The sequence below is a fragment of the Phyllostomus hastatus genome, unplaced genomic scaffold, assembly GCF_019186645.2.
Source record: "Phyllostomus hastatus isolate PE091 unplaced genomic scaffold, TTU_PhHast_1.1 phas_scaffold_182, whole genome shotgun sequence".
Taxonomy (NCBI): domain Eukaryota; kingdom Metazoa; phylum Chordata; class Mammalia; order Chiroptera; family Phyllostomidae; genus Phyllostomus; species Phyllostomus hastatus.
In genome coordinates, this window is record NW_025334013.1 from 4355996 (window position 1) to 4368791 (window position 12796).

Genomic DNA, 12796 nt, shown 5'->3' on the forward strand with positions numbered 1-12796 from the left:
TAGGTTTCTCTTCCATTCAACGAGTCAAACAACAGTTTCTGATTATCACCCCTACTCCGGGCCCCGGGTTATGCAAGAAGAATTAGACTGTAGTCCCTGACTTCAAGACTTCTCAGTACAGGGTGGGAGCACCCAGACGTACCTGCCACCTCAACCCAGCAGGGCAGACGCCCACGCACTTTAGCACTCAGCTCACACACTGGGTAGGCCACTTAGTGATCTTCTTTGTATCATCTTCCCTTGCTGAATGTCTGCTTTATTCACTGCTGTGTCACCAGCACATACAATGGTGTCTGGCAGAGTCCTGTGCTCTATAAATATCTGTGGAATGAGTAAATGAATACCAGCCAGTAATCTAAAGTCAGAACCGAGTGAGTAACCTGGCAGAAAACAAGAAGGGTCTTCCTATCTTCATGTTCACACAGGATCGACGAGAATGGAGACCGGGCAGGCTTGCCATCTGCCAAGCGCCACAACCAAATGTAAGAAATGCAGAGCCAGAGGGACAGACCCGGGCTGAATGCCAAGTTGGTTAATTGCAGAGACTACCTTTCTCATCCATGACCACTAAACATATTCTGCTTCCTAACACCTCAGTATTTTGCTTTATATATGTGGAATACTCACCCATATATAGGTACTTTGGAGAAAAGTCTTAAAGCAAGTGCTATATTAAAGTAGTGTCACTTAGCACACAGGGTGTTGGGGGAAGAAAAATAACAAAATACTACTAGGAAACGGTAAGGCCAGGCTGGCACTCCAGTGCAGGTAGCAACTGGGGGCCACCGAGGCCATTAGTACCTCTACCTGAGAGAGTTTAGATCTAAGAGAGAGTACATAGCAGAGAGGAGACAGCTTTAAATGAGTTACTTCCTTTCATTGTAGAGTTCCTACTTTTTTTTTTTTTTACCTCCTGTTTCTTTCCTCCAAGCCTGAATTCCAGTTATCAGGTTAATACAATGTTTCACCCGTGAAAATGTAAGGCTCCGATGTCAGTATACGTGCAGTACTCAATGCATACACACTAAAACTGACTCCAGTTCTGTTGCTTAGAAACCACAGAAAGAGTTTTCCATCCTCTTCATTTATAAAACCACCACTTTGTCTATGGGAGAACAAATGCAATCCCTCAAGTCCCCTTGCGTCTTGTTCTCATTTTTAAAGGAACAGAGAAAGATGATTGAGAGTGGCTGAAAGTATATGCTAGCTCCATTTTTTACACGCCCTTGAAAATGAAACAGAAAACGTGGTTTTAGTAACCCACTGCTCTAGCATTTGTTAATCTTTCAAGCTGGAGATTCTCCCCAAGGCTCCTCTCCTTCAAGTGAAAATGAAAAATGTCCCATAAAAATTAGTCGTTGACTTTAAAAGATTATTCTGAGCAAAAGATAATTTAGGATATGCCTATATTCACTGTGGGTTTACTTCCCAGGTTCCTATTCTGTTCTGCATTGCCCCAAGCCCTGAACACGTGCACAAATATACACGCACACACACAGCCCCAAAGGTTGGCACAATTTACTGTTGGCTTTAAAAAACAGTATCTAAAAAATAAAAAAAAATTAAAATTAAAAACAATATCTAAAATTAGGGCTATGGGAGGAGAAACTTAAACAAATATTGGCAAAGGAAAACAAAACAAAACAAAACCAAAAACAAGAATATTCTTGTTTAAAAAAAAAAAAGAGAGAGGCCTGGCTGGTGTAGCTCAGTGGGTTGAGCATGGGCCTGCGAATCAAAAGGTTGCTGGTTTGATTCCCAGTCAGGACACACGCCTGGGCTGCAGGCCAGGTCCCCAGCGGGGGACGCACAAGAGGCAATCACACATTGATGTTTCTCTCCCTCTACTTCTCCCCCCTTTCCCTCTCTCTAAAAACAAATAAAATCTTTAATTAAATAAAAAAAAGAGAGAAAAACAGGTCTCTAACTTTTTTGACCACAGTATAAAGAGGAAGCTTAGAATGCAATGAAGCCATGTATGTGAAAGCAAGGTCAGGACTGAATTTGTAGACTTAACCCAGAGGCAAATTCTATTGACATGAAATACTGAAATAAATTTTTGAAATGTCTCTCCCTTTCTAATGCTTGGCCTACCTCATTTACTAAAGGATTTAAAAATACATTTCTCTTTACAGCTTGTTATACAGTAGAATCTTTCTGCAAACTGACAAAATTGATTGCCTTACCAACTCTTCTGCACATATAATTGATTTTTAATTTGCTATCTCATTTCTGTTAGGACTTGACAATAAACTCCACTCTATCACACTACTGACTTCTTTAAACAACAGACAGATTCAAAGGATGATGGGAGCCAATCATAGCAAAACAGTTCAATTCCATTAATACTTGAAACATTAGGCAAATTTTACCTGAATGTACGTTTCCCTTTTGTAATATTAAGGACTGATTTTTATCATGGACCACAATAATAATAACATGTAACACAAGTGAGTAATATAGGTAATAAGTCAACGTTTATATTTCTCTTATTTTTCCTACTCTCATACATAAGAATTAAATTGTTCATAGGAATGAATACTGATTTGGTTTAAGATCAGAGGAAGAATAATCAATAGAGAGAAAAACTACTCTGATTCATTTAAAATTACTAAAGTACCTATTATGTGTTGCCCTAAATCTGGCAGGTCTATATTTTGGGTTCCAAGTGAACTGTATAACTTTTTAGACTAAGATTTCATTAGAAAGCGAGAATATGTTACGATTTGATTTACATAAATTTACAATTACATAAATGATGTATGCACATGAACAGAGACCCAAAGAAAGCATGAAGCCAGAAAACTGTGAGAACTAATATTCTAACAACAGGAAAATTCACATAAATTTTACAAAAGAAGAAAATGAATGGATTCATTATCAGATTACCTACTGGACTCTCCTATCATCAACATTTCCTGATGACTGACTATATGAAATGCTCAAGTCTGGAAATCTGACCATTCCTAAAATAAATACCATACAATTTTTTTAAGCCTTCCTCTATATTGAAGCTATAAAATTTAAAACAGAACACCAAGGTTATGGACGTCTTAAAACTCATGTGACACCACTGTAGCCTTGGGAGGCTCTCTTCTGGTCCCTAGCCCACTCCCAGCTCCCACCCCCACAGCCTCCTGCTGCTGCAGAACCTGAGCTTTGATTTTTCTGTGGATTCCATTTTCTACAGCTGCCACACAAAACAGTAAATAAAATTCATTGTATTTTTGCCCACTAAGCAGCTCTGTCTTCTGGCACATCCAGATGCCTGGCTTGAAAAGAGTGAACAATGAAAACAATGTTTTCTCCAGCAGACATTCCAAAAGGGGCACAACAAAGGCATCTGAAGACACTGCTGGGGGAGACACCATGCGAACGAACAGCTGTGTGAATTCAGTGTAAGTAATTCCTTGACCAGCCATATGGATTCATTGGATTACAAATATTCAGAAAATTAGTTTGCAGTACCATGTCAATTTTGAAAGAAGGATTTTCATTTATATTTATGATAAACTAAGCTTTAAATTGAAGGATGGTTTAGATGCATTAAAATTCATGAATTTGAAAATCCATGTACACGACCAATTAAGGTTTACCCCACCATGGATTAACTATCTTTGTAAAATTTTCAGAGCTTATTTGTATCTATATTGTTTACCTCAATTTGGATGTATTACATCAAAATTGGTGTAACATATTTAAAGGCAAGGACGTTTCAAGATGAAAGTTACAATAACCAAAGATAATATAGAAATATTATTGGAACACTGTACGCAACAATACCTTTCCCTTATGCAATGCCTGGGCTTTTTTTTTTTTTTTTAATCCTTACCTGAGGATAAGTTTTTATTGATTTTAGAGAGAGAGGATGTGGGAGGGAGAGAGAAACATGGGTCGGTTGCTTCCTGCACATGCCCCAACTGGGGATCGAACCCACAACCCAGTTATGTACCCTGACTAGGAATCAAACCTGCAACCTTTTGGTGCACGGAGCAACGCTCCAATCAACTGAGCCACCCAGCCAGAATAACACCTGGACTTTTGCTGAAAGCTATTCAACATGAAAAAGATTTCCAAAACAAACACAGCCAAATGGGTGGGGAGCAAAGGGTGAAATGCACTGCTCAGTGGAGCACCCAATCTTACAACCTTGCAAGTCAGGCCAAACTCCACAAGGAAAGTGCAGGCCCTGAATTTTAAGAAGAATTCAATTAGTATCCCCAGTATTTCCATAATCAACAGCTGAATGCTAATTAAGAGCACGGCATCAAGCAGCAATGGAATCCCAGTGCAATAAGCAAGAACACAACAGCAGCAAATGCTACCTTCAGCTTGCATGCATAAATAAACAGAATTAATAACTATCTGAGCATGGAAGGGTGACTTAATCCGTTTCAATTACGTGCAGTTCAGCCTGGGGCCTTTGTGTTCTATTTAAATGTGTTCATCGTGTTTAATTAAAAACCTAATAATCTAGGGTTTCGGGTTTTTTAGAAAAGTTCTGATCTGTATTTTAGCCTTTCTCAAAGTCTACTGCTTTGTATGGCATCCTAAAATGATGAATATTTTTAGCATAATGTAAGTGAAACTGGTTAACTGTCAATATAACTCTGACATACAGCAGCCAGCATCCACTTTGGCTCCTTCCTGGCCCACATTGTAACATTTAATAAGCTTCATAAACTGACCTAGCATTTCTTCAAAAATGCTTCTCTGATCTGACCCGGTTTATTTAGCATGGAAGACGCTGCCATGAGCTAGCTGTCGGGGTTTTCTCAGTCACTCCACTAAAGCAGAGTTCAGGAGTCACCGTGCGGCCTAGGATTTGAGAGAAACTGGCACAAGTCTGTCTCATTTCAACAAGATTTAAAGCATCTTGGCCCCAAAGCAACCTCAAAAAGAAGTATCCTATCTATACATGTAATCATAGAAATTACTGAGAGGATGTGTGAAACGAAAGGCCTGTGATTGTGTGATTCTGAGGCCTAAAATCTCAAGAACTAGTGATTATCTGAAAGACTGAAGAAGAGCTCAGTGATAGTATTATTAATAATTGGCAACTTTTCCCAAAAGTAAAACTTTTAAGGTCAGCTGTATTGTGTATTTGTAGAAGTTTTTCTCTTTCGTGCTGGTGCATATTATTAATTATTACAAGTTTTAAAATGCTGCATTGAGGAGAGTCTTAATTAGAGTGAACAAACTTTAAAAACAATCATCTTGGCTCCAGCTGGTATGGCTCAGTGGACTGAGCACCGGCCTGCAAACCAAAAGGTCACTGGTTGGATTCCAGGTTGGGGCACATGCCTGGGTTGCGGGCCAGGTCCTCAGTCGGGACGTGTGAGAGACAACTGATCAATGTTTCTCTCACACAATGTTTCTCCCCTTCCCCTTCTCTCTAAAAATAAATAACATATTTACAAAAATAAAAAATAAAACCAGTAATCTTGAGTGAAGAGTTGTCACGTTCCCCAGTCCACTCATAGGCAGATACATTATTCTCTCCCAAACATGATTCCCACCATGAATAAATTCTCACTCTTCATAATTTTACAAACCAGGATGGCAACGGACTCAGAAATAAAGGCCAAGGAACAAGAGCTGGTGATGATGACGCAAAGCTAGCACAAGGAGCAAAGGATTAAGTGCCAATAAATGACATGAAGAGGAGTTGCAGTTCAGAGAGGGACGGTCACCATGGGGTGGGGACAAGTGTGCTGAGCCCTGAAAAAGCAAGGACCTGGACTGGCAAGGGAGAGATCAGCCCCTTCCCAAACAGTGGGCCTGCCAGAGCAGAAAGCACACGGGCTGCCCCTTCGCAGCCAAGCTGAGGGTTCACGCATCAGGCGTTCTCCCCGTCAGCCCTTTCCCATAGTGTTCAATTTCCGTGCAGAGGAAAACATCGGTGGTGTTGCTGTATTAGACCAAGCTCATACAGCGGAGGGAATAATTTTAAAAATAACCCAAATTTCCAAGTATAAAGAAAACTATGAGGGGAAAAGAAAGAGGGAGGAAGGTTCATATACTTATTTTAGTTGGGACACATTTGTATGCTTATTCCAGCGATTCCTGGATGAAAAAATGTGGTAAAGCTAACAGGAGGCCACACACAGCATAGGTGTTTTCTCACAGCCCACCCCAGGCTAGGGTCAGGAGTCCTGCTGGTCCGCGTGCCCTGCTCCCCAGTTCGGCCACGTGTGCAACAATTCGGCCTGCACACCTTCACCGAAAGCTTCTTTCGGTCTCTCAGAGCGGTCCCCAGCCTTTCTGGCATGAGGGACGGGATTCATGGAAGATAGTTTCATGGGGACTCCTGGTCTGTCAATTATTCAATCACCCTCTTTCACTCATTTTTGAGGTTTTAGAAACTAAGGCTGAATTTCATGTAAGTAAGGTAACCAGTAACCCCTGGGCCCCGCAGAGCTGGATGATGGCCAACGTATCTCAAAACCTCCAAGGAAACATCACCCTGTACTATTAGCCTGTACTTGGAATGTGCAGCACCCCAGGGTCCCGTTTCATTTTTCAAAATGAAGCTGGGCTTTTTCCAATGCGTGAGACTCCCGCTTTCCCACCCCACTCTGCTAACGGCCCCCAAGCAGCAGCGGTGGGGACACAGTCCACACTGTGCCCCACATAAGCACATGCTGCAGGAAAAGGAAGCCAACTTTCTTTTAAGCAGGAAGAGCTTTCTTTTAAGCTTGGATTTTAAGATTCTGAAGGGAATAAGAGGTCAAGGGAGGAAGTAAGGGAGAGGGGAGAGGTTCAGGGCTAGTGAGGAGCTGGGGAGACTTGCGTGAAAAGGGAGGGACTCTCAGGGTGGAACACGAAGGTGGAAGACAGGAGAGACCAAAGGGGGAGGGAGGGAGGAAGCTCAAGAGCTGAGGGAGAGGGAGGATGATAAGTCACTATCGTGGTATGTGGGTGCTGACAATAACGTGCAGACTGGCCACATTCTACACATTCATTCCATCCCTTTTATCTCTTAATGTCTTTCTTCTACAAAGGCTTGTGAAATTTTAAATGTTTATCCATCATATCTCTTATCTTCCCAGGTAAGTAGGTCTACAGTGAAAAACAACATCAAATGACTTTTCAAAACAAGTGAGTTTAACATCTTTACTTTGGTCTTTGTCTGAACAATCACAAATGTTTAAGATGTTTCCATCTCTTTCCTAATCAGGAAAGGTTTAAAAATTTTTAACTTCAAACAGCAACAGTAACTTCACATAAGCCTGATAAACTTAAGAATCCTAAGGGTCTACTACTACCCAACCTTCAAGGGTCATTTCAGTTCACTCCTGTCCCTGCCGTGTCCTAGATTTTCTCACTCCTCTCGCTCCCTCCCCCCAGCTGTCCACGAACAAACTTTTGTGCTCTCCCTTCAGTATATACCTGCCGTCTCACCGCTTCCCACTGCCACTGCTGCCGCACTAACAATCCCTGGTCTGGGATCTGAACCCCTGCAACAGCCCCCAAGCCCAGTCCCCACTCAACACAGTGCACCACTGGTAGACCAAGCCATTCCTCTGCTCAGAATCTGCGGAGTGACTAGCAAGGTGCTGACCATGGGTCCACATCTGATCTGCCCCCTGCAGGACCCTCTCCCCCACCACCCACCTCCAATGTGCTCCTACCTAGTTCTCCAACAAGCCGGTGGGCTTTCTTTCCCATTAGGCCCAGAATTCTGTTCCGCCTGATACCCAAAAGGCTCACCTCCTCGAGTTCCTAGGGTCTCTGCTCAAGTTGTACTGACCAGGCCTTTCCCAAGCCCTTATAAAAGACAGCAAGCACCCCTTCCCAGTTTCTCCCCATCCTCCTAACCTTCCTCTGTTTTCCTCAGCACAGGTGACACATACTGATTTACAGGTGGTCTCCCTCTTAAAACATAAGCCTTGTGAGGAGGGACTTTGTGTTCCTTTTGATATAGCTCCTGACATATAATAAGCTCTCAATAAATACTGCTGTAAAAATGAAAAAGCAGGATCATGAAAGCACATAAAATCTAAGCATTTGTTCTTAGCATATTTTAAAATACAGATGAGAATCTTACAATCAATATGTCTCAGTGCCAGCCTTCATCTTAATATCACTCAACCCAAAGGGTAAATATCAAGCAGTAACACTTGCATTTGCAAAAGCACAAGAAATCTCTAAGTCTTTCCAGCAATACCTATCACAAGTCACAAGATGGGGATGTGGCTTCATGAGAACTGTGCCAAGATGGGAATCCACAGGTTTGCAAATCTATTTGTGGGCACATTTCTATCTCCCCATCTTCTTTATTGGGCCAAGATAAGAGAATGCTTATGGAAGATCCAGTGTATTTCTTTGATCAAGTCTGTGCTTCCTGCTGTTGACTGATGTCCTTCAGCAGGTTAGGGATCATGCCAGGGCTCAGGATAAAAAAAAGTCACCAGCCCTACTCTCTATATTATGTATCAACTGGTTTTAACATGTTTGTGTTTTAAAATAGGGAGGTGTCAAACACTAACTTGCACCAAAACCAACCAACCAACCAACCAACCAACCAACCAAAACTAACCCTTTTAACAGTAAGTATCAATTACTTCTCTCTTTCCACGAAACCTGGGAAAATCTTGACCATTATCTATGCAACTAAGCTTACTAAAATCAAGACCTTCTCTAACTCCTGAAGCTTAAAGGCTCTTTCCCTTGCCTGAAAGACGCCATGGCCAGTCTGTACACGTGACTGAGTCTTTGGAAAGCGCTCCTTTCCCCGGAGGAGCAGCAGGCCACACAGCCAGAAGCAAACACCCAATGACCCAGGCCACAGGCACACTCCCGCCTGAGCTCACCACTTCGTCCTCGGTCCAGCACTTTTCGATCAGCTTGGGCACGGGCTTCTTTACCAGGCGCTGCAGAGCTTTGCCGGCATCATAACCGCTTTCATGTAGCTAAAACAACAACAATTTCAGTTAGTTAAGTGCACCAAGTAACAGACTGGAAACAAATCAATAAAGGGAAGCCCTGCATTTATTCTAATAGAAGGAGTGTTAACTGGGCACACAAACTCACAGTCATCATAGTCGGTATGACCATTTGTTCTTATCCAACTACCCTCCTAGTTCCAGCTGTTCCAAGAGGGACATGGGTAAGGCAGAGAACATTTCGGTAACGAGAGGAACAGAATTGAGAATAACAAACATTTACTGATCAGCTGGCCTGGCACATTCTAAGCACTCAGTCTTTTTCTTTTTCTTTTTTTAATTTTAATTGTTGTTCAAATACAGTTTTCTGTCTTTTACTCCCATCCCAGCCCCCCCCCCCATTATGTTTCTCATCCTATAGGAAAGTATTCTCTCATTTAACCTTATGGGGTAGGAACTATTGTCAGCCCATCTTACAGATGAAGACACTAAGGCAAAGAAAGGTCAAATAAAGCCAGTAGGCGATGTAGCCAGGACTCAAATTCAGCCGACGTGATGCCTCCTCTGCCCCATTCTCCCCAAAGCAGCCTAATGACATACTATATTATGCGCTTTCCCTTCGGCATTTCTTTAGTCTTTCAACTGTAGTAATTACACTAAACAAATTTCAAAACAAATTTCAAGTATCTAAAACATTAGTTTATTTTAAAGAAACATAGTTCTGTCACAGTACACTAACGTTTCAGTACATATAAATAACATATATACTGCTAGTTTATCTACATGTTCTAGTGAACTTTTCTCACTCCATAGCCTTTCCAACCCCAGGCAGTGCCTGGCAACACTGACCCCCTGTCTCTGGCAAAGGCCTTGCTGCTTGGTTCCTAGGACCCCCGAGTCTCAAACTGCAGACAGTGGTGGGAAGCAGCAGGCGGAGAGACCCCTGTGCTCAATCTACCTCCCCACAGTGCGGCCAGCCCTCCAAAGCCCTTGCCGGAAACCTGCCTTTCCCTCACGGAGCTATTTCTCTGACACCAGAATCTACTTTGGCTCAGACCTGTATCTCCGATGCCTAACACAGTCCATCGCATAAGGTGATCCAACAGAAGAAATAAATTTAATTAAGTTAATAAATGTAATTAGTGTCCCTAGCTAGCCTCAACCCAAATCTAAATCTCCATTTATTTGAATCCACTCTGCTTTATGTTGACTGAGTGCCTGTTTTGTACCAGGTGCCACACGAGACACCGGGGACACGCGTGTGCAAAACAGGCAGAGGCACCCCTGACTTCGTGGGGTGGACGTTCTGACGTTTTCAGCTGTGCTTATCTGAACAACCCACCAGCATTTGCTGTCAACACTCGGCACAAATAAGGCACGCCTTATCAGTCACAGTTTTCGTTTCTAGAAGACTCACAAACTAGTGGAGATGTGTTAATGAGGACACGATGCACACAAGAGGACAAGGTAAGTAGGCTGTAACAACTACCACCACCAAGGTGCGGGCCAAGAGTGGTGGACTCACGAGAACAGAGGGCTCTGTGTCTCTTGTCTTTAAAGGAAGAGGCATAAGAAGGATGGACAGACTGCTTTCCTAGCAACTGCTGTAGCACCAGGGCTAAGCACACAGTGAGCCTGTGATACATATTTGTTGAATGAAACGAATATTTGACACATACACAGCAAGTCTCTCTTCTAACTATGAAACTGCTACTAGAAGGGATATTGCAAATACCCATTTTCATTGCTCATTCGTCAAAATAATGTATTATAAATTACAATGTCCTAAGTATTCTCACAGTTCAGAGGACCCCAATTTATTTTAAATTCAGGCTAGCCGAGGGAGTCAGGCTATGTGTGAATTATAACAATAAGTCTTAACACAAGACAAAACTGCCACAGCGACCGATGATGGACCCTGCTTTGGTGGTGGCCGAGCGTGTAGGACTAAGGGGTGCAATGATACGAATGCTGGACATTTACTTATGTATTTTTATGACATTTAGCATTAGACTACTTTAAAAATAAAATAATATACTGTAAATACTATACTAAACAAAATACAAAAAGTACTATGACTTGCAAATACTTAAAAACTATCTAATCTAGTTTTATTTCAGAAGTATGAAACATAAAAATAAAGTTAGATATTCATACTTTGCCTAATCTCCAAAACAAACATAGATATTTGCCAAATTCTATAACATAATGAGGATCTATAATAAGAGCTTAACAATACTGATTGGAACTGAATAAAAGGAAAAACTGCATATCTTTTAATTTTTAAAAAATTCTTTTAAATTAATTAATTAATTAATTTCTCGAGGATGGAAAGGGATGGGGAGAGAGGAGAGAAACATCTATGTGTGGTTGCCTCTCGCACGCGCCCCACCAGGGACCTGGCCTGCAACCCAGGCACGTGCCCTGACTGGGAATTGAATATGTGACCTTTTGGTTCACAGGCCAGCACTCAATCCAATGAGCCACACCAGGTGGGACCCTTTTTAATTTTTTAAAAAGCACATATTTTAGTGATAATCTGAAATCAACTCAAGTTGATAAAGTAATAAATTTTTAACAAAAAGCTCATGGCAGCCCTGGCCGAGTGGTTCAGTTGGTTGGAGCATCATCCTATGTGCCAAAGGTTGAGGGTTCGATCCCAAGTCAGGGTGTGTATGGGAGGCAACTGATCTTTCACATTTGATGTCTGTCTGTCTGTCTGTCTCTCTCTCATCAATAAATATATCCTCAGGTGAGGATTAAATTATAAAAAATAAAAAAGCTCATGGCAAACTAAAAACATTTACCAAAGTTAATTACAGCATATGGGGTACTTACAAGGAGAGATGGAAAACAATGGACTTTGGAGACAGAATATGGATTCAAATTCTAGCTCTGTTGCTTATATAGGTGCATGACCTTAGTCAGTTAATTAACCTCTTTGGGCCCTAATTTTGTCACCTTTAAAAATGAATATACAGCCATGGCTGGTGTGGCTCAGTGGACTGAGTGCCAGCCTATCAACCAAAGGGTCACTGGTTAGATTCCCAGTCAGGGCACATGCCTGGGTTGTGGGCCAGGTCCCCACTGGGGGTGGTGCATGACAGGCAACTGCACATTGATGTTTCTTTCCCTCTCTCTCTCCCACTCCCCTGGCCTCTCTCTAAAAATAATCAAATCTTTAAAAAAAATTAAAAATGTAAATAAGTAAAATAACATCTAGCTCTTAGGGCTATTGGGAGGATAACATTAGGAAATACATATAAATTGCTTAGGACTGTACCTGGCACATAGCATGCTAAATGAGTGTTAGCTGTGTATTTTTGAAAGGAAAAGAAAAAATAAAGTAAGCAATCTCTACTCAATTTTCATCAATTTTCTAGATTTAGAGTAGCCTTTTCAGACATGGAAAAAGAATTGTTAAACTATAAACAAAAACCACTTATGTTTCATGGAATTACTCATGTTAATAATTTATGAAATTTGATTAGAACTGGCCCAGTACACATAAAATTTTTAAATGTTTAAATCTTAATGGCTGATAACAGGAAATCACTCATAAGAACATAAAGCCCATTCCAAAAGTAAACAAGTGATTGAAGTTAAGTCAAATGTCATTACTCCTATGACATTCCTGCCTTTTAGTGACCCAAAAAGAGTTTCAAATGATACCTGGAATAAGTGTTTTGAATAACGTACCTAACTTGTGTTTGTGTGTGTCTGGTTTATCACAGAGGCTGACTTCTGCTTGCATGCTGTCCTTCAGTTAAAATTTCTAGTGAGGTGCTTTTTAGCGAAAGAGACATTTTCCCCTAAACATAGCTCAGCACTCATGCTTTCTTTACAAACCTTGATTTGAGATCACACTTTCCCTCGGAAAAGCTGCTGCAATGTCTGTGGTGACCTGA

At 41.5% G+C, this 12796-nt stretch overlaps 1 protein-coding gene across 6 annotated transcripts in view; it reads right to left on the reverse strand.

Annotated features, from left to right (window-relative positions):
- RERE (arginine-glutamic acid dipeptide repeats) overlaps nucleotides 1-12796 on the reverse strand; it is a 397572-nt gene that overhangs the window by 80596 nt on the left and 304180 nt on the right. For all 6 annotated transcript variants that reach the window (XM_045858989.1, XM_045858987.1, XM_045858988.1 and 3 more), the window contains one exon: nucleotides 8817-8915. In XM_045858989.1, coding sequence (XP_045714945.1) covers nucleotides 8817-8915 — 99 coding nt within the window. The remainder of the gene's footprint in view (nucleotides 1-8816; nucleotides 8916-12796) is intronic.